This window comes from Panthera pardus, unplaced genomic scaffold (assembly GCF_024362965.1).
Source record: "Panthera pardus isolate Hobbes unplaced genomic scaffold, ASM2436296v1 HiC_scaffold_16, whole genome shotgun sequence".
Taxonomy (NCBI): domain Eukaryota; kingdom Metazoa; phylum Chordata; class Mammalia; order Carnivora; family Felidae; genus Panthera; species Panthera pardus.
Window position 1 is genome coordinate 58,760,740 of NW_026526721.1, and position 17,944 is coordinate 58,778,683.

The 17,944-nt window shown below is 39.5% G+C and overlaps 1 protein-coding gene across 6 annotated transcripts in view; it reads right to left on the reverse strand.

Moving 5' to 3' along the window:
• Positions 1-1,958: 1,958 nt before the first annotated feature.
• Positions 1,959-17,944, reverse strand: part of LOC109266391 (cell surface glycoprotein CD200 receptor 1-like) — a 147,343-nt gene continuing 131,357 nt past the window's right edge. For 3 of the 6 annotated variants that reach the window (XM_019448367.2, XM_019448370.2, XM_053903342.1), the window contains 4 exons: positions 8,241-8,561; positions 7,874-8,122; positions 3,392-3,515; positions 3,095-3,266 (listed from right to left, as the gene is read on the reverse strand). In XM_019448367.2, the coding sequence (XP_019303912.2) occupies positions 3,167-3,266; positions 3,392-3,515; positions 7,874-8,122; positions 8,241-8,561 (794 nt within the window). In that variant the 3' untranslated portion in view covers positions 3,095-3,166. Of the gene's footprint in view, positions 2,536-3,094; positions 3,267-3,391; positions 3,516-7,873; positions 8,123-8,240; positions 8,562-11,525; positions 11,586-14,782; positions 14,867-17,944 lie in introns of those variants that run through there. The other 3 variants (XM_019448368.2, XM_019448369.2, XM_019448371.2) reach the window with 2 other exon arrangements.

Genomic DNA, 17,944 nt, shown 5'->3' on the forward strand with positions numbered 1-17,944 from the left:
GGAGTAAAACTCAAAATAATAGTGACATGAACAAAATAGTATATTTTCTCTCACACAAAAGAATTTTATGGTAGGTAGTCTAGGGTTGATAGGCAACTCCATGGTCATTAGGGCCCAGGATCTTTCTGTCTTTCTTTTCCACTCTCTTAGTGATTGGCTTCCATCCTCAATGTCATCCATCCAATGTCAAGGCCCAAGTTGGCTGCTGGGCCTTCCATCATTATATCAGTGTTGTAGTCCAGGAGATAAGGGGGAAGAACAAAAGAGGATCTCTTTCTTTCTAAAGAGCTTTCCAAAAAATATCACACAAGATTTATGTTTACACCTCATTTGTGAAAATTTTGATGGGTAGTCATACACAGTTGCAAGGGAAACTGAAAAATGTCTTTTATTTAAGTGTGTCTCCATACTAAATAAAATACTAAACTAAATTAAACAATGTACCAGTGATACCACAATAATATCACAATAATGTTGTGCAACAATCACAAAACCTCTGTGACGACAATTGCTTAAATGTCTAGGATTATCTGAGGGTCAGGTAGGCAGCTCTTCTGATTTTGAATGAGCTTCTCCCTTGCCTAAGAGATGATTAAATATCGGATTACCTAGACCGGCCTCAACCGAGGTGGGGAATGGGACTAGCATGAACCAGCTCTGCTCTACACGTTTCTCATACTCCAGCAGCTTACCCCACGCATGTTCTCATGGACTAGCAATAGAAACACACAGAACCTCTTGAGACCTAGGCTCAACACCAGTACACTGACATTTCTGCCCTGATTTGATTGGCTTAAAGCAAATGATATGGGTTAGGGAAACATGCACTTTATGTTTCCAACTTTAAAGTCACTGACAAATTACATGGCTAGAGGGAGGGGCAAAGATTAAAAATCATGAATACAATCTGCCCCAAAGAGAAAGGGAAGATGAGTATTGGATTAGGCAACTAGCAGTCTGTGCCACAGTGTTTTTGAGTCTGTGAAAGATTTATGGTACTAGACTTTTCCCCATTCTATGTCCTGTTGTAAATATGAGGGAATTATAATAAAAGCAAAGAGAGAAAAGAGCTAATATATGTTGTACATGAAATTATTTACTTATCTATTTCTTGGCTCATGTTCGGTTACTAATGGAGTAGGTATTAATCTTAGCACTCATCCTATCCTCCACGGTAGACAGAGACTGGCCAAATGTACCCAAAACCTGACTATTTCTGCCAAGGCTGCTATGCTACATTTATCAATTTAGAAATTAGGGTGGCCACGTGACAAGTACTAGCCAATAGAATGTGAGCAGAAGTCATTACTACTCCAGGCCTGGTTCATAAAAACCTCCCACATGAATCCCCCATTCTCTCTCTCTTTCCCATTCACTGGATGAATGGAGGGTACTCTGACAAGGGCAGAACCATAGGATAAAATGTTAGCTTAGAGCAGAACCACTCCTGTTTCCTGCCCTAGAGTCACCAACCTGCCCCGGGATATGAAGTGAGTGAGAATTAAACCTTTGTGGTATGAATACACAGAGATTGGGAGGTTGTTTGTTTCAACAATCAGACTATCCTACTCATATATTATCTTCCAGATAGTAGTATGCATTCATTTTCTCTCTTCAAGCCTTGCTAAAAATAAAAGTAATAGCCTGAATCACCTGCCACCCTACAAAAGAAATTCTTCTATTAAATGAAAGGACACTTTTTACTATAAGATTACCATATATATCAGTGATGATAGGGTTCCTGTTTACAGGGGCCCTAGCATAGGTTGGGGTTTCCCCAAGAACCCTTATTCTTCCACCATTAATCCATTCCAACCTGAATTGCTGACAAGAGAGAGAATTGAGACAATGGAGTTCCAAAAGGTGAGGTGATATTCAGCACTGTCTCCAGTGACTCTAACAACTCCTTATTTGGAATCAACTTACAATTTCTTCAAAAATAAAGGCGGTGCTAAAAATGACTCCTGGCCATTTATTCAATGATCAAGCCAAACATGCAATACAACTGTCCCACTACTTACTAGCAAGCAAGAAAAGGATGAGAGGTCAGCTACCGGTCGACTTGAAGGCAATGTTTGTAGTGGCTCCTGACATTGCAAAATTAGCATATTAAGAGGGCAGAGGAAAGGGGAAGCTAGGATGAAAGCACTGGCCAAAGAATGCAAGGGGTGTAGAAAAACAGCCCTGCATTGTTATTTGCCTTTTGCTGACTCATCTTCCTCTTAGGCTGAGAAGCAGGGCTGTTTCTTGTTTGCAAGTAAGGACTCAGTAGGGCAAAGGGGAAAGTAGATTAGCCATCCTAGGCATTTGTGATGGTAGGCAGCAAGCTTTCACATGTGTGTAAATACACATATGCTAAGAGTTTGAAACAGAATTTGCCAACTATCACATGGATTCTCATAAACACAAAGATATCAAATAGTGACAAGAGTGGTTGAGTTTGACGTTGAAACTGAAGACTGATCATAACTGGCTGCTTTTTTGTGATGTCTCATCAAATCTAAATCGACTTCCAGATTCTTCAATTTTCATGCTCTATGAAAGGAAAAAAACCATAAAATATATAATTAAGCATGGGGGGCCTGGATGGCTCAGTCAGTTAAACCTCTGACTCTTGATTTCGGCTCAGATCACGATCTCACATTTTGTGAGTTCAAGCCCTGCATTGGGCTCTGGGCTGACAGTGCGGAGCCTGCTTAAGATTCTCTCTCCTTCAATTTGACCCTCTCACACATGCTCTCTCTCTCTCTCTCAAAATAAATAAATAACCTTAAATAGAAAGTAAACATAGGGTCTGGGTGCCTGGGTGGCTCAGTTGGTTAAGTGTTCAAGTTTAGCTCAGGTCATGATCTCGTGGTTCATGAGTTTGAGCCCTGCATCGGGACCTGTGCTGACAACTCAGAGCCTGGAGTCTGTCTCCGATTCTCTCTCTCTTTCTCTGTCTCTCTGTCACTCTCTTGCTCACACTCTGTTTCTCTCTCTCAAAAATAAATAAACATTAAAAAAAATTTTTAAGTAAAAATAAAATAAAAATATATAATTAAGTAGAATTGAATACAAGCCTTCAGAGGCATAGAAATGAAAGAGTAAACACTTAAGAAACTCCAGTTGAACTTTATTTCCCTCCCAGAGAATTCTTGAAGGGTGGCCTGGGACAGGTTATCTCTCAGGAGTCAGTGTAATGAATCAGAAGATTTTGTCCAGGGCTGCAGGCATCTCTTCCTGGGCTCTCAGGTGTTAATAAAGCTTGTACATTAAAGAAGGGGCTAAGGGAACAGACAGTATGCCAAAAAATATGCCCAGCTTTTCCCAGAACATTGTAGACTCAAAATCTTACAATGATGTCATCTTTCTAATGAGTCTATATATTTTCTTAGTCTTTATTTCCTACCTGCAATCTTTTATTCTCTGGAAGTAGATGAATCCCACAATGATGAGGATAACCAGGAATAGAGAAAATTTCACATAGAGAACGATCAGTAAGGTTGATGGTGGAAATTCCAGGACTATGACACCTTTAAATACAGGCAACACAGGTGGGGTAAAGAGTCATTTCAAGATTCCTCTAATGAACAAAATAGGGTCAATTGTTTAAAAGAGACTTCTAAAATATTCTTAAAAGTTCACAGACGGTCATAATCAAAAACATTTTCTAGACTACAATTCAAACGCTGCTAAGATATTCTTTCATGACAGAGTTTAGGAACTGTGTCTATATTTTATATACAGTAGACTTCCAATAAATATTTTCTGAATGAATAAATGTACAGTGAGTATCGTTAGTACTTTGCAATTTTATAAAAAAAAAAGGAAATATACTTTCTAATTTCCTGTGTAAATGTTAGTCTTTGGGGGTATTAACATTTTGAGCACTATCTGATAATACTTTTCACACGGAGGAGAAATTTTGTCACTGAGTTGCTGGAACCCCTTTATTTAGTAGGATATTTTATGTCTTCCTACTTTCATTTATTTATCTATAAAATGGCCCCCAGAATTATGAATAAATTATAATTATGAATAAATTATAAATAAATGAAAAGATAAAATGAAACTAATTAGGACTATCATTCTGAAGTTTTTCTTCTGTGAAGATGGCAACCAAAGTAAATTATTCTGACTCTTGGCTCCAAAAGTGATGTCATCCTGTTAAATAACCTGCTCATATACTAAACTAGAAGAATGTCAGACAGTCTCCTTCTTTGGCTTTCAGAGAAGAGGAAGACACAGTCTCAGCCCTCAAAAAGCTCACAATCCAATTAGAGAAGTCAGATCCATACAAATGAAAAGATCACTTACAAGAGGGCAAACAGTGCGAAGTGAGCATTACAGATCGTAACTCATCTAAGGAGTAAGAAAACTGAATCAACTCCACCTGGGAGGTCAGAGCAAAGTGGAATTTGAACTGAGCCTTGCCAATAACAGGATTAAATAGGTTAAGAAAAGAAGAAAGAACTTGTAAAGGGAAAGAAATAATTTAAACAAAGACTTGAAGAATTCATTATCTTAATTCAAATGTAATGGAGCAGAGAGCGGGGTACATAGAGATGAAGTCTGGGATGGTCTGAACCTAATTCTGTAGTTATTTGTATGTGTCAGGCACTGTGCCAGACCCTGGGGATACAAAAATGAAGACTATGGTTCCTACTCTCTAGGAGTTTATGATGCACTGGGAATCAGAGAAGCAGACCATCAATTACAGGACTATGAAGTACTCAGAGGCATACATGGGGCATTACATGAGCACAGAGTAGGAACAGCTAACCAAACTGCAGGGCAAAAGAAAATTATCCCAGAGAAACTATATCCAACTAAGTTTTAAAACTTCAAGAGAAATTGAGCAAATGAAATGAAAGAAGAGAGTATGAGGAAAGAAGTGCATTGTGGAGAAGTAGCAATTGCATGTATGACATACAATTGAGGGGCCCAAACAGCCCCACATGCATGGGTACAGACCGAAGATTAGCAAGACAGGAGGCTAAGGAGAGTGGCAGATCAAAGGGGTTTAGCTTTCCAAGAGACAAAGAGAGGCCACTGGGGCTAAAATGTTTTTCATTTCAGAAAAATCACTCTGGCAACACTGTAGGTAATAAATTGGAGGGAGGTAAGCTAGGGGTCAAAAGACCTGTTACAAGGATATTGTAATAATTCTGGTGAGGGATGATCATGTGCTCACCTAAGCAAAGGAGAAAAAGAAAAAGATCTAGATTTAAGAAAAAAATTTTAAGATAAAATCAGCATAACATAGTGACTGATTTTGAATATGGGAAATAAGGAAGAGCGATATTGTAGGATATCTTTAATTTTCTGGCTTGAGTCATTTATCAAGACAAAATATAAGTATGGAGCTTATGAAGGAGTACAGAAGAGGGATTCCTTTTCAGGAATATGCAAATTGAGGTGCCCTTGATGCACCATTTGAAGACATTCAATTGGAAATTGGTTTTGTTCATATAGCCAAGGAGTGAAATCCGGGCTAAACATATATATTTGACAGTCAAGAATCAGGTGGTAGTTGGAGCCACATGTATGGATGAGATCCTTTAAGGAATAGGGGTAAAGGTGAAAAGAGAATACAGTCAATGATGGAACTCTTAGAAATGCCTTCCTTCATGGAATGAGTAGATGGAAATCAATCTATTAAGAAAATTAAGAAGTTGACTAAAGAACCAAGTAATTATGGGAAGAAAATAGGTGAGAAGAGAGGAAAGGCCATATCAAATATCACAGAGAAGCTAATTAATAACTTAGAATTAAAATTTTATATTTCGTTTGACATCTGAGAGATCTTTGGCTTTTTGTTAGAACACTTCCTGTGCAGAGAGATTCCAGGAGAGTTAAGGAGTAGATGTGAGGTAATTTAGAAGAGACAGTGAATATAGATGCCTCCTTTAAAAAATCTTGGATATGAGTGAAAGGCAAGAGTTAAGAGTTTGGGGAAGTCATAGCATCTACTTTTTTTTTTTTTAATGTTTATTTATTTTTGAGACAGAGAGACACAGAGCATGAACGGGGGAGGGTCAGAGAGAGAGGGAGACACAGAATCTGAAGCAGGTTCCAGGCTCCGAGCTGTCAGCACAGAGCCCGATGCGGGGCTCGAACTCACAGACCGTGAGATCATGACCTGAGCCGAAGTCGGACGCTCAACCGACTGAGCCACCCAGGCGCCCCGCCCCCATAGCATCTGCTTTTAAACATGAGAGGAGAACAGGAAAGTTCATATAATCAGCCTTAAGGAAAGGATTTGTGGAACAAAAAAGACTGAACAAAAGAGAGCAAGGATAATTACTGAAGCAGAGTCTCTCAGGACTTGGAAGGGAAAAATGAGTATAGAGTATAGGTTAAATATTTGCTTCTTGGCAGAGAAAGTCAGATGGGACTGCAGATAATTGCATACACCTAGAGATAAGAAGTATAAAATAACAACCTAGAGTGGGTGGGAGATTGAAAAAGGAAAATAAGGATGCCACAGCATGGATAGTGCGTGAAAACATTATCCCAAGGGAAAGAAGCCAGTAATAAAGGCACATATTATATGGTCCTGTTTATATGAAATGTCCAAAATGGGAAAATCTATAGATATAGAAAGCAGGTTAGTGGTTGCCTAAAGCTGGAGGATTTCTAGAATTAGAGAGTGACAGCCAAAGGATAGAGGTTTCTTTTTGGAGTGAGGAATATGTTCTAAAATTGACTGTGGTGATGGTTGCATAGCTGAATGCACTAGAGACCGCTGAATGGTACACTTTAAATGGGTCAATTGTATGGTACATAAATTAGGTCTCAATAAAACTATTGCAAAAATAATTAATAAGAGATTTATGAGGAATAATTAAGAGTATGTGATGGCTTATAATAGTATAATAATGAATACAATAGCTAATATGTATTGATATAATCAATATAGCGGCTAACACTTACTAATATAAACATAAGAGCTAACATTGTGTTAGTATGGTAAATACATTAGCTAAAATATATTGAGTACCAACTATGTGATAGGCACCAGGTCAGGTAAATATATCATTCTTTTTAATTATCATGATAACTCTGTGAGGTGGGTTCTGTCATCCCATCTGCAGATGAAGAAAACATGAGATGTAACTAAACGAATTGGTGTGAACATCTTGGAATACATACAAATATCAAATCATTATGCTGTACACCTGAAATTAATTTACTGTGATATGTTAATTATATCTCCATTTTTTAAAACGCCATGACACAGAGAAATTAAATATTGTTTCAACTCACACAGCTGGTAAACAAGAAGCCATATTGTGCCAAAGGCTTTTCTTCTAACAACCAGGTTATACTTTCTGGAATAATATGAAGACATGGACCTTGTCTTTTCATCTTTATATGACAGCTTCAAACACATAAGAACATTCAATAAATATTTGGCAAATGAATTGATGTATAGGTTTCAGATGACAAGGAAGAGGAGGAAGGAAATCTTCTCTCTTAGAGTAACAAAAAGTGGTGATTACAAGAAATAAAAAGAAGGAAGGGATAGTTATTGTTCTTATCTATCTACTAAATAAGTATTGTTAAATTATATAAAAGTTTTGCTATTTTATGTGAATATTAATCGCAAAGTAAAAGTCAACAGATACTGAGTTAAAAAAAATTTTATGGATTCCAGAATGAAAGATATTTAGAGAATGTATTGATAAGAAGTTATTTAATTTATTCCTTCTATTTGACACAGAAATAGGAACTATTTCCCTAGCATACTAACACATTATCCAGTTACATTTTAGGGAATATCTTCAAATTAGGAACACAAGCTTTCTTACTTTCTTCTTGGTGACTCAATCAATAGAGGAAAATGCTGAGCAACAAGTTCATTACTCTAAATAAAATAGGTGATTACCTTGATTCAATTCTATGGACAGACTCCTGTTGCCAGTCAGATGGGACACAGAGCAGGACACATTAGACACCCGGTGGTCCTTCCAGCGGCACAAACTCTGGACGGTCACTGTGTCATTGCCCAGTGACTCTTCCACAGTGTGACAATCTCCCCCTGGGGTCCAGGAGATCTGCGCCGCTGGCTTCCCTGCAGCTGCCCTACACACGATAGTTCCATTCTCAAGTTGAAACAGGGTCACCTCGGGGGGCACTGCAGAGATGCAGGGGAAAATGCTTCAGTCTTAACACACGGATATGGAATAGAGAGAGGCATCTGATTCAGTCCAAATCTGGTTATCTGACATCCCACAATATACGATGCTCCTTACCTAACGCTGTCAGGTGATATCCATGATAGAAATGCCCATGAGTTGTGACCACTTCACACCTGTAATATCCATCATGAGTGATGGCCACTGGATCGATCTGAAGGGCGGGATTCCGATCAGGTCTGGAATCCCAGGATATTGTCTCGTCACTACAGTTTATGGCCCTGGTCTCATTTGTATCTCTCCTATAGGCTCTGGTGCAGGAAGGCTTGTCTCTGAGGATTATTTCCCATCTTATCGTTACCAGCACAGCTTTCTGGGTGATCCGAGGGCAAGAGAGCACAGCCTTTGTATCCACAGGTTTAGACAGGGAAGTGTTAGCTGAACACACACACAAAGCGAATGATGAAAGAAAAGGTTGATAAAGAAATCCATGTTAAATTTTCTACAACATATTCCATAAAGTATACTAGAACATGATTTTGCTACGCACAAAATGTATATAACATATTAAAAGTATTCCAAAGATAAACCCATTTTCTCCTATATTGTGTGTTTTTAGATAATCTATATTTATTATATGTGTTAGAAATATTTTAAGGCCTGGGGCCCCTGGTGGCTCAGTCAGCTGAGTGACTCTATTTCAGATCAGGTCAAGAGCTCACAGTTTGTGAGTTTGCACCCCACATCAGGCTCTGCACTGACAGCACAGAGCCTGTTTGGGATTCTCTTTCCCTCTCTCTCTGCCCCTTCCCTGGTCTCTCTCTCTCTCCAAATAAATAAACGTAAAAAAAAATTAAAGAAATTTTTAAGGGCTTAAATTTGATTCAGAAGTTTTGATATGTATGAAACAAACAAAAAACACAATATAAAATTAATGGACAAATCATTATATCTAATATTTCGGCCATAGAGACTATTAAATTTCTCTAATAACTCAAGCTTCTCGGGATAAAAAGTGGAAAAGTTGAGCCAGGAGAAAAATTTTCTCTCCTACGTTTCAGTGTGAGACAATAAATCACTTAATGTCAGAATGAAATGCCTATCCCCAAAGGTGGGAATTCAGACAAACATAAATATAAGAAGCATGTGGTACTTTCATTATAAACAGCATGGCATTCCGGTTGACCAAGCTGCGCAGTTTTTGAGTTGTTTTTATTTGGAGAATCACACAGTCATAAAATCAACAAGATCTTCCATCCTTCCTTCCCTTTGAATCACATGTATCCTGCCAAACAGTTCGCCTGTGAACTTAGCTCACAGATTGTGTCTGACTTTCTACCTAATTACGAGGAATAAATGGAGAAGTTCACTCCTTCTGTCCATCTTTTGAAGTAAAAATTAAGCCCTGCAACCTACAAGTACTCTGCAATATATAAGCTCTGGCTCTCCCACAAACCAAAATAATATGTCCATGGCTGGGAGGGGTTTGCTGAGAGCGGATTGGGGGCATCGCTTGGGACGCACCAGTGACTCAGGTGAGTGGCAGGGAGCTCATCACTCTCACATGAGCAAAACCAGCTGTGAGAGGGCAAAGCTGCTACCCAGATGGCGCTTGTGAGTGCTAAACCCTGCAGTTGAATTCTCTCCTCTCCTCTTCTGGTGTCACGTGCTTCTTGCGTGATGGACTCACCCCTTGCATTTCGCAAACAAATCACAATCCCATAACTATGTGAAGCAAGGGGGAGGATTTGAAAGCAGGTCTAAGAGAGCAGTTAAATCCATGATTTAAGTGGCAACCCGCATGCACAGGGAAAATGCACCTTCACCAAGGTTATAAATAAGCACGAAGGTGGCTGCTTGGAGAGCAGCTAGAGGTGGGTGTGGGTGAACATTCAGGTGCTCAAGGGCAGGATGCTGAAGATGAAACCAGAAAGGGAAAAGGCTGAAGAACGCGTTGTGAATTTTCTTTTGTGTTCTCAGGGGTTTGCACTTCTGCTTCTGAACAGTCTAAGGTTTTAATATTTTGCCTGCTATTGAGCCTCAAGATCTCACTCTATTCTTTTAAAGGAAATTAAATAATCATATGCGTTTTAACAGGGGCACCATCTCCAGAGAAGTGGCTCCCAGGGTGAGGATCCCAAGCACCATGGACAATCTCTGTTCTTTCACCTTCCTCTGCTCTAGGACCCTCCAGCAATCCCCCTTCACCTATGATGGGACTTCTGTGATTCCTGTTACTCACCCTTTCTTAATCCTTCTCTTTCTCTATTCACACCTGTTGTGATAATTTATTAGTGACCAGTCACTCCTCCACGCTCAGTGAGGTTGGCACCTGTCTAACAAATATAATCTCCTCACAGCCCTGTGATAAGCTACCGTGATTTCACCTCCTACCTCACGGGATAGCGGGTGGATTCTCCTATTGGCTCCAGAACCAGCAGTCACCTTCCAGCTTCTCTGCATCCTGTGTCTATGACTCTCCTCCAGGCTCCTCCAGCCCTTCTGCACACAGACCAATCCCTATGAGATTTGGGGCTTTTCCTTTCTGTCCTCACTGCCAGATATTAGATTACGACCCCATCACCACACACCTGGATTCCTGCAGAAGTCTCCTGATGTCTGTGTCCGTCTCAAATCTCTCCCCTCTTCGGTTCACACCTGACCTTGCAGCAGGTCCAGGATTCTGGGACACGGGTGTGATCCCCTCCATCTAACACCCCTCAGAGACCTCTCCCCGCCCGAAGACAGCACTTACATGTCCTTATGTTGCCTTTGAAAGCCCTTTTTTACAGATGGACTTACCTTTGCCATCTTATCACCGCTCAGCCGCACCCACACTTTGCAAAGAAAACACCAAGCACCGCTGCATATCTGGGTCTTTCCTCACATCGTTCCTGCAGACTGGGGGGGCCTACAGACCACTCTTTGTCCACGAAAACGCTCCTCTTCCCCTAAGAGCCATTTCACACGCTGCACCTGCCGTGAAGCCTTCTCAGAGCCTTGCTGCTTCGCCTTCTCCTCTACACTCCCAGCACACTTGATGTGAGTGCTCATCTCCTCTGTCAAATGCCATCTGTGCTGACATCTGGGCTCCCCCGCGAAATGAGCCCCTCAGGACGCTGTGGGGCTCTAGCTACTCTTGTTTGTCCCCTTGTTCCCCACATGGCCTAGCACAGTGCCTGACAGGGAGAGCTCCATAATCCTCAGACGGAATGTGCACTGCCCCGGGGGGAGGAGGCCCGGGGTCATTCAGGGTCCCTCACACCTCAGCACTCAGACCACCATACTCTTCAACCGGGCTCAGGACGGCCCCGTGACCAGACCATCAACTGTGTTTCTAAGGAAGTTCAACACTTTTTGCCTTTAGTTCTGGCCTCTAGAAAAAAATTAAAAACATATTACCTTCCATAGGGAGTATGAAACTTCTTTGTTGTCTGTCCATAAGTGAACTGTTGGTTGAAGCTAGAAAATGTTGAGAGAAAAGTAAATGAAACCAATTTTAGGGACTTAAATGGAGTGCAAGGCACTGTTTATCCACATTTTACATACAACATGACAGAAAATTAGTTAACTGTAACCTAATTCCACAAAAAGCTTTACAAAGAAGAAATTAGAAGTTATCCCATCATTATGTGTAAAAAATAAACCAAATCTCCACTGACAACTCCAAATTCTCCCTCAATGAAATAAATTTCCCATTTTATTTTTACCATAAATGGTAACTCTTTCCTTCTTTCCCTCTTGCCTTCCTTCCTTCCCATCATTCCTTCTTTCCTTCCTTCTCATCCTTTCCTTCTTTCCTTCCTTTTTCCTTGCCTTAAGTGAAGTGTTGAGGGCAACTAAGAGGACTGATAAGAATAAGAAACTGCAATGAGCGCCCCCCCACCCCCATCCCTAGCTAAGGGAACTGTCTGGGGATTAAGGCCACCATGACAGACAAAGGTTAGTTCAGTATATGAGGGATTTCTCTCATGGGCATTTTGGCCTCTACAGCCCTGAGAACTGCTCCTATTTTAAAGATACAGACTGTTGTCTATGGAAAGTTCAAAGAATTTAGTCGTGATTGATACCTCTAAAGGGTTTTCTTGTATCCTTTGGATTTTACTTCATATGCCCTGTAGACATTGTTACTTTTAGTGATAAAGTGCATAATGTTCATGCTACAAACTGTTAACTTTTTACCATTTCAGTGGCTTCTCATTTTAGCCATCTTGTATGGGAATATTAGCAAGTTAGTTCTTAGCAGATATAACTAAATCCATGTCTGGATCGTATGGAATTCTGTTAGAAGAGCCTGGTCTTGCATTAAGTGATGTTTTCGTAACTGATTTGAGAGAAGTTTTCAAGCATTGTGTTGAATGATCTCCCAGTAGGCTGGAGTGTGAAAGAGACCTCTGCTGGGGCACCTGGGTGGCTCAGTCAGTTGAGCATCTGACTCTCCATTTCAGCTCAGGTCATGATCTCACGGTTCATGAGTTTGAGCCCCACAGCTGGCTCTGCACTGACAGTGTGGAGGCTGCTTGGCATTCTCCTTCTCCCTCTCTCTCTGCCCCTCCTTGCATCTCTCTCTCTGCCTCTTTCTCTCAAAATAAATAAAAAACATAAAGTAAATTAAAAAAAAAAAACAAGAAAGAAAGAGACCTTCTGGTTAATAAAGGTATTCCAGTGAGTGGAGGTGCATGGAGAAATCTGCCTCTAGAATCAGATACCAAATTCTCCTACAATTGAGCAAAATATTACTCCTTCCAAAGAATGCCCTGAGAAGAAATACCAGTTAATTACCCCTGAAGCTTCTCATACCAAAGATAAAACCCACAAGTTCTAAGGTACTCTTAAGTGTGCAAAATAATTATTTTCAGAAGAGGGAAAAAATACTTGTTTTCACAAATATTCCTGATTATTTTTATGATGTTGGAAATACTTTATAGGTTTCATTAATTGTTGATATATGAATCCTTTAGTTTTATTATCTCGACTGGCAGCTAGCTGCCATAGAAGGCTGATTTCATATCAAGTATCACATCTTCACTGAAAATAGAAACCATTCTTACGCAGTCTTCCTTGAAGCTCTGTATTCATCAAAGTAGCAAAATAAATGTGTAAAACTTCTGATCAGTGAATAGTCCTGTGATTTCTTTGTTTAATTTCTTTATCTGAAACCAAATTTTTCCTGGAAGTTCAGAAAGGTTATAGTTTTCAGGGCACCCGGTGGCTCAATCGGTTAAGTGTCCAACTTCGGCTCAGGTCATGATCTCACAGTTCATGAGTTCGAGCCCCACATCAGGCTCTGTGCTGACAGCTCAGAGCCTGGAACTTGCTTCTGATGATGCGTCTGCCTCTCTCTCTGCCCCTCCCCCTCCTCATGCTCTGTCTCTCTATCTCTCAAAAATAAATGTACATTAAACAAAGATTATAAATTCACATTGTTAATGTCAGAGGTCCAATTTAACTCTTTCACAATGTGGTGTGTGTGTGTGTGTGTGTGTGTGTGTGTGTGTGTGTGAAGAGAGAGAAATGTGAATTGTGTTCTTTTAAATATATCTATAGTACAAAAGTAACTTAATTACTCATTATGTTAGTCCCTTCAGGCTGCTTTAACATATAATAACCAACGTGGTCACATAATACAATAGAAATGTTCCCCCTTATATTTCTGGAAGCCAGAAGTCTGATTCAAGGGGTCAGCAGAGCTGTGTTTCTTCCAACAGCTCTAGGGAAGAATCCTTTCTTGCTTCTTCCAGCTTTCGGGGGCTGCTAGCAATCCTTGGTGTTTGTTGGCTTGTAGATGTATCATTTCAGTCTCTGCCTCCTTCTTCACACTGCCTTCTTCCTATGTCTTTTCTCTTCCCTTCTGAGGACTCTTGTCATGGCTTTAGGGCCCAACTCTCATCCAGGGTCATCTCATCTCAAGAGCTTTAGCTTAGTAACATCTTCAAAGACCCTTTTTCCAAATACAGCCGTACTCACAGGTGCTAACTGGATATTTCTTTGGGGGAAGAGGGATGCCATTCAACCTATCATTTTGGGGAGGAGGCACCATCTATGCATTGTCCCCAACCCTTAGATTTATAGTTTATAAAATTATTTTTCTTATTTTACTCTGTAGTTGACCTGAAACTGAATTTTTCTAGAGAGTGAGTAATTGAATTAAATTAGAAAGTATATTTATAAGTCCAGGAATGCATTTTGGAAAGGCTGGAATTATTTTTTGATGAAGTAATATATATAAAAAAATAAAATTTTGAAGTAAAAATAAGAAACTAACTGTAATGGCAACTTTGGGAGACAGTAGACCTGGGTGAGGAACACAGAAAATAAATTACTAATATCTGCTAAGACCTAATTTTTTAAATCCATGTTTGAAACATAATAACTTATGTTTTAAAAATTAAATGAAAAAATTTTTGATATGCCATTGGTCCGCTTAGGGATCACATTCTTGACTAATAAAGCATATTCTGTATTAAAGAAGCACAGAAATAATTTTAGAATGGAAAATTTAGGAGCACTCTTAAATAATAAAATAAATATTTATTTAGACAATTTTAGACAATACAGTCTATAAATACCTATAAGACAATTCAAGATCCTAAAACATGAAAATTTTGCCAGCATCAAGCTCATGTCTGGTAGAATTGTCATTAAAGGATGACCATTACCTGCACTGTCATTGTCCTTGCTCATTTTTGGCCTTAATCCATTGTTTGGTGTAACCAGAGTTCTCATTTCTTCATTTATGCATTCTGAAAAGACAAGATGGGGTGATCAGCGGAATACACATTAGTATTTCTGACTTCTACTTAAAATCACACTTTTTTTCACGTTCTTTAGGCCATGTTTGGATTGCAGTTACCAATAAAAACATAAATTATGACAGGCAAGCAAGTCTCAGAATGATTTGCTCCAGGATAAATTTTTGACCTGAACTTCCTACCTGTTTGGCATACCCCTACTTTAGATCCAGAGTGTCTGCACCCTCCTGTCTTTACATTCAAGTCAAAGTATTTTTTTTAATTTTGTTTAATGTTTATTTTACTTTCTGAGAGAGACAGGGAGGGAACAGGGGAGGGGCAGAGAGAGAGGGAGACACAAAATCCGAAGCAGGCTCCAGGCTCCGAGCTGTCAGCACAGAGCCTGATGTGGGGCTCAAACTCATGAACCATGAGATCATGATCTGAGCCGAAGTCAGATGCTCAACCGACTCAGCCACCCAAGCACCCTTCCTTGATTTTTTTTGAAAGTTTTGCATTACTAGTGTCTTCACACTTGAAGAAGCTATCACCTCCCCCAGTCTTTACTGACTGGCTTCTTCAGAAAAAGATAGCCACCTGTCAACCAAGCTAGAGATTCTGGGATGTGTCTCAGCCCTTTCCTAAGAAAGCACCTTCTCCATTCCCCAGGCTCATTCTTGAGGTGGAAGTCTTAGGATTCTGTATCTTCTCTCCATACCACAAAACTAGACAGAATTCTGAAGCCCTCCTATTTATTTACAAGAGAGAAGTGGCCTGAAGTGTTTGGGGGTGTGGGCCTCCTTCCAATCCAGCAGAATCAAGTGACTGTTGATATCCATGCACACTATTTACAGAGGTTCCCATCATCTGTGGGAAAGTATGGTGCAGGCCACAGAGAGGGTGATAGGATTCTGTAATGCCAAGACAAGTTGATAGCACTTAGTAGTCAGGGACAATATAGATAATCATAAACAGTATCAAGGCCCTAATGACAACCAAGAGGCTCTGACCTGAAGAATTTGTGGCAAAAGCTAAATAAATCTTAATGTTCTTAGGGGTAAAATAAAAGGGAAGCCAAAGACGGTATGGTTTGACCTATATGACCAGATGAAGGATAAATGAGTGTCTTACGTCAGTGTTGCCTCCTAAAACAAAAAAATAGAGTTGTTTAAATAACAAACACTTTATCTCGCAGTTCTAGAAGGTGGAAGTCTAAGATAAAGCACTAGCAGGCATGGTGTCCAGTGAAAACCCACTTCCTGACTTGTAGATAGCTGTCTTCTCACTGTATTCACACACGTAGTGGCAGAGAGAGAGAAAAAGAAAAAGCAGGCTCTCTTGGGTCTCTTCTTATAAAGGTACTAATCTGAGAACTCCATCCTCATGACAAAGTTACTTCCCAAAGCCTCCGTCTCCAAATGGCATCCCATTGGAGATTGGGTTTTGACATAGGAGTTTTGGAGGACACATTCAGTCCATAGCGGTGAGTAAAGACTCAGGTTATTTGCCATAATGGAAAATCATGGTACTTCACCAGGTTTTTGTATTCAAACCAGTTTTCAGACTCAAAGCCACACAATTATGAGCTCACATTTCAAAATTACAAAACGCAGGAAGACTCAAGAAACCATAAAGTCAGATAATATTATTTTCATTAGCTGCCATCTGTTATTCCTAGAGAGAATAAGATTCAGAATCTCATATATTAGAATTATGAAACATAGGGTATAAAAATAAATGTGTTGAGGATGTTTAAAGAAATAAAAAGAAAATTAAAAAAAAAACAAGAAATATGTGCTTCCCCTATACCTGACTCCCCAGAATGTAAGTAGGCAGATTAGGAGAATACAACAGAATTCAATTTACTCATTGATTCTCTACTTACCTGATTCTCTTACTCAACCTGGAAAACTATAGTGAAAAACACAAATGTACAGAATACAAAAAAGGGAGAATATCAGAAAGTCCTAAATGACATCTTCTTCCAATATAAGACAGTTTTGTCATGTTAAAAATCTATTCTTTAGTGTAGTCACTTTCATGCATTATCTTAGCTAGATCTCTTGGATAACTTACTGAAGCTTCAACATTAGCATTTGCTTCTTCAGCTTGCACTTTTTTTTTTTTAATAATTTATTGTCAAGTTAGCTCATATACTGTGTAGTCTTCTTGGCTTCAGGAGTAGATTCCAGTGATTCATCACTTACATACAACACCCATTGCTCATCCCAACAAATGCCCTCCTCAGTGCCCATCACCCATTTTCCCCGCCCCCCCAACCCCCAATCCCCATCAACTCTCAGTTTGTTCTCTATATTTCAGAGTCTCTTATGTTTTGCCTCCCTCTCTGTTTGTAACTTATTTTGCCTTCCCTTCCCCTGTGGTCTTCTGTTAAGTTTTTCAAATTCCACATATGAGTGAAAACATATATTTCTCTTTTTCTGACTGACTTACTTCACTCAGCATAATACCTTCCAGTTCCATGCGTGTTGCCGCAAATGGCATGATTTCATTCGTTTTCATTGCGAAGTAGTATTCCATTGAATATATAAACCACATCTTCTTTATCCATTCATCAGTTGATGGACATTTGGGCTCTTTCCATAATTTGACTATTGTTCATAGTGCTGCTATAAACATTGGGGTACACGGGCCCTTACAAATCAGCACTTCTGTAACCTTTGGATAAATTTCTAGTAGTGCTATTACTAGGTCATAGGATAATTCTATTTTTAATTACTGAGGAAAATTTCTCCACACTGTTGTCCAGGGTGTCTGCTCCAATTTTAATTCCCATCAACATTGCAAAAGGGTTCCCCTTTCTCCACATCCTCACCAACATCCATTGTTTCCTCAGTTACTAATTTTAGTCACTCCTACTGGTGTGAGGTGGTATCTCAATGTGGTTTTGATTTGTATTTCCCTAGTGATAAGTGATGTTGAGCATCTTTTCATGTGTCTGTTGGCCATCTGGATGTCTTCTTTGGAAAAGTATCTATTCATGTCTTCTGCCTGTTTCTTTAAGAGATTATTTGTTTTTTAGGTGTGGAGTTTGATAAGTTCTTTATAGATTTTGGATCCTAACCCTTT